General features: G+C 63.5%; 1 protein-coding gene across 1 annotated transcript; it reads right to left on the reverse strand.

Annotated features, from left to right (window-relative positions):
• Window positions 1-799: 799 nt before the first annotated feature.
• On the reverse strand, window positions 800-3,127 carry NDUFB11 (NADH:ubiquinone oxidoreductase subunit B11). Its single transcript, XM_052775035.1, has 3 exons — window positions 2,929-3,127; window positions 2,191-2,321; window positions 800-948 (listed from the first exon to the last, which is right to left on the reverse strand). Exons 1-3 carry the CDS (start codon window positions 3,094-3,096, stop codon window positions 825-827), a joined length of 423 nt encoding a protein of 140 aa, XP_052630995.1. The 5' UTR covers window positions 3,097-3,127; the 3' UTR covers window positions 800-824.
• Window positions 3,128-3,549: the final 422 nt, after the last annotated feature.

The raw sequence follows: 3,549 nt of genomic DNA on the forward strand, positions 1-3,549 counted from the left end.
AGGCTATAGCGGGCTATGGGGAACAATGGGGGGGGCTTTAGGACCACGGCGTTGTGTGGGGGCACATGGTGTCGCCGCATGATGACGTCGCGGCGCCGCGGGGGTTGCTGGGAGACATAGTCTCGGTGCGCTGGGAAAGCACCCTTGATGTCCCAGTCCTCCCCCCCCCCCCCCAAATAAAGGGGGGACCCAGGAGTCTAGGCACCACCCACCCCCGAAAAAAAACCGGGACCCGGGCACCCAGGCACACCCTGCCTCAAAAAAAGGGGAACATGGGCATCCAGCCCCCCCCCCCCAAAAAAGGGGACCCAGGCATCCAGGCACCCCCCCTCCAAAGAAAAAAGAGAATCCAGGCATCTGACTGAGCCCCCATCACTTTATTAACAGACCCACAGTGGGGACTCCCCCCCCAAAAAAGTGACCAGGTACCCCCTAGCCCTCCCCCAAAGAGGGACTCAGGGGTCCTGGCTGCCCCCCCCCAAAAAAGGGGTCCCAGGAGTCCAGGAAGGGGCACCCAGTTGATCATGGGGGCACCCATGGGACCCTGGGGGGGGCACTTAGGGCACCCCAGGTGTTTGGGTACCCCCCAGCCCCCTCCCAAAGAGGGACTCAGGGGTCCTGGCTGCCTCTCCCCCCCCCCCCCCCAAAAAAGGGAAATCTAGACATCCTGCCTTCCCCCTCCCCAAAAAAAGGGGTCCCAGGTGTCCAGGAAGGAGCACCCAGTTGATCATGGGGGCACCCATGGGACCCTGGGGGGGCACTTAGGGGGGACCCAGGTGTCTGGGGTGGGTGAGGGGGACACCCAGGTGTCGGGGGGGGTTGTTTCACTCTGGGGGGGGCAGGGTGAGGCGGGCAGGGTTGTAGTAGTTGGAGTCCAGCAGCGGCATCCCCCGACTCTCCCGCTCCCGGATCTGGAGCTCGGCCTCGCGCCGGGCCCATTGCTGCAGCCTGGGGGGAGCAGTATGGGTGGGGGGTCAGGGACGCAGGTGTCCCTATAGCCCCCCCCCAAGCCCCCCATAGGGCTCTATAGACCCTGAGATCCCCCCCGTGGCCTCCCACAGGCACCCCATAGACTCCTGTGCATCCCTATAAAACCTTACAAGCGTCTATAAACATCCCATAACCCTTCTACAGATATTATGTAGTTTCTACATGCATTTATATAGTTCCATGAACTTCTACATGAGGTTTTACACTTTTTATGTGTTCTTATGTTCTGCTAGACGTTCATGTAGATCTTCATGTGCTCCCCAGGAAGCTGCTATAGGTCTCTATGTCTTCTCAAACACTCCTATAGACCCCCCAGTCCCCTTAGGGGCCCCCCCACCCTCTCATAGGTTCCTCTAGACCCCCATAGGACACCTAGGGACTCTCTACAGGTTCTTACATTCTCTCATAGGTTTTTATAGACCGTCATATACTCTTTAGAAGCCTGCCATAGATCTCTGTATTTTCTCAGACTCCTATAGAATCTGCCCCCAGTCGCCCCCTCCACTTTCTCATAGGTTTCTATAGAGATGCCCATAAGACTTCTAAGGGCAGTCTATAGGCTCTTATATTCTTTCATAGGTTCCTATAGACCACCATATGCTGCCTGGCACCATCCTATAGATCTCTAGATCTTCTCAAAGACCCCTACAGAACCCCCCAGGGCCTCTAAGAGCCCCCTACATCCTCTCATAGGTTCCTATAGACTCTCACATACTCTTTAGGAGCCTTCTATAGGTTTCTACATCTTCTGAAAGATCTCTATAGACCCCCCAGTGACCCTAGGAGCCCCCCCCCATAGGTTCCTATAGACCCCTCTAGGACTAGGAGTTCCCTATACACCCTACTATCCCCTCACAGGCCCCTACAGCCCCCCCCATCAGCTCATGTGCCCCTATAGACCCCCATACCCCCGCTCTAATCCCTTACAGGCCCCTACAGCCCCCTCCCCAAGGCCCCCCCATCCACTTATTGGCCCCTATAGACCCCCATAGCCCCCCTTCTATCCCCTCACAGGCCCCTACAGCCCCCCCATCCACTCATTGGCCCCTATGGACCCCCATACTCCCCCCCCATCCCCTCATAGGCCCCTGTAACCCTCTATAGAACCCTATAGGTGCTTTCCCAAGGTGTGTGGGGGGATCCCCCGGATGCTGGGGGGTGTGTGTGTGTCCCCGGGTGTGTCCCCATCTCCCCCCTCACCCGTAGTCAGGCAGGTAATGGAGGAAGACGGTGCCGAGGACAATGGCGACAGAGACGCCGGCGAAGAAAACCGCCCGCATGTTGAGGACATCAGCGTCCGGGTCCGCCGAAAAGCCATGGTAATCGGGGTTCTGCCAGAAACGGGGTGCCTGGGTGCCCCCCCCCCCACGCCAGCACCCCCCACGGGACCTGGGCACCCCCCTCCCCCCCACTACCCCCAGGATCCCCTTTTCCCGCCTCTTACCTGCTGTAGGCCACGCCCCCAAATGGCTTGGCTCCACCCGCTCTGCTCAGCCCCACCTCTCCACTAACCACCACCCACAGCAGAGCCGGGTCCCTGCTAAGCCCCGCCCCCGAGGAGCAGGCCACGCCCCAGCCCCTCCCACCCCAAACCCCACCCCAAAGACCTGGCTCCACCCCCAGCCACTAAGCCCCACCCACAGGGCTCAGCCATTGGCATTCCCTGCCCCCACGCCAAGCCCCGCCCCTCCCAGAACCTGTTCCCCAAGCCCCGCCCCAGCCAGCAAGCCCCGCCCCATGGGCCTCCAAGGCCCGCCCCAGGCCGTCTGCTTTGCCCTTAGCTAGCCCTCCCTGCAAGCCCCGCCCCGCTCTCCCTCAGTCCCCGCCCCTCCCCAAGCCCCGCCCCCTGCCCTCGACGCGCCCCGACTCCCAAGCTCTGCCCCGCAAGCCCCGCCCCTCCTCTAGCCCCGCCCCACCCCCCTCGCAAACCCCGCCCACCTTCTTCTGGGCCACCGCCATTGGCTCCTCCTCGTGAGGATCCGCCCCCAGCGGCACCTGCGGTAGCGCCACGGCCCCCGGCGGTCCCGCCGAGCGGCCCCGCGTCCCGGCCGCCATTGTCCTGACCCGCAGCGCCCGCAGCGCCCTCCCCACCGCTGCCGCCGCCATCTTCCCGGCGGAATTCCCGCCCCGCCACTTCCGCCCCTTCCGCTCCCCCACTGCGTCCCGCCAATCAGAGAGCTCTGCCGCCGCGCGCTAACCAACCAACAGAGAGCGCTTGAACGGTGTCCCGCCTCCGTGCGGATGGCTCCGCCTCCTCGCGCCGCGCAGCCAATCAGATGCCGGCGCTGATACTCACGTCCCCGCTCTAACCAACCGCCCTCAAGGCGTCCCGCCCCCTGATGGCGCCTCGCGGGTGGCTCCGCCTCCTCCCGCGCCGTAGCCAATCAGAGGCCGCCGCCGGCGCGCTGGAGCGACGCCTCGTCCCCTCGCGGCTCCCTTCAGCGCCGGCACCGCCCCCCCCGGCGCGGCGCGCGGCGGCACCGACCAATGAAGTGGGTGACTGCGCGGATGGGCGGGCAGAGCGGCCAATGGGAGAGCGGCGAGGGCGGGCGCGGGTGA

This window comes from Harpia harpyja, chromosome 26, assembly GCF_026419915.1.
Source record: "Harpia harpyja isolate bHarHar1 chromosome 26, bHarHar1 primary haplotype, whole genome shotgun sequence".
NCBI classification, from domain to species: domain Eukaryota; kingdom Metazoa; phylum Chordata; class Aves; order Accipitriformes; family Accipitridae; genus Harpia; species Harpia harpyja.

What these genes read in the sequence shown, in the direction of transcription:
- NDUFB11 (XM_052775035.1), bottom strand. Translation starts at nt 3,096, where the DNA reads ATGGCGGCGGCAGCGGTGGGGAGGGCGCTGCGGGCGCTGCGGGTCAGG. An exon ending in TGGCGGTGGCCCAGAAGAAG is followed by an intron (nt 2,322 to 2,928) that starts GTGGGCGGGGTT and finishes CGTTTCTGGCAG; the next exon opens with AACCCCGATTACCATGGCTT. An exon ending in CATTACCTGCCTGACTACGG is followed by an intron (nt 949 to 2,190) that starts GTGAGGGGGGAG and finishes TGCTCCCCCCAG; the next exon opens with GCTGCAGCAATGGGCCCGGC.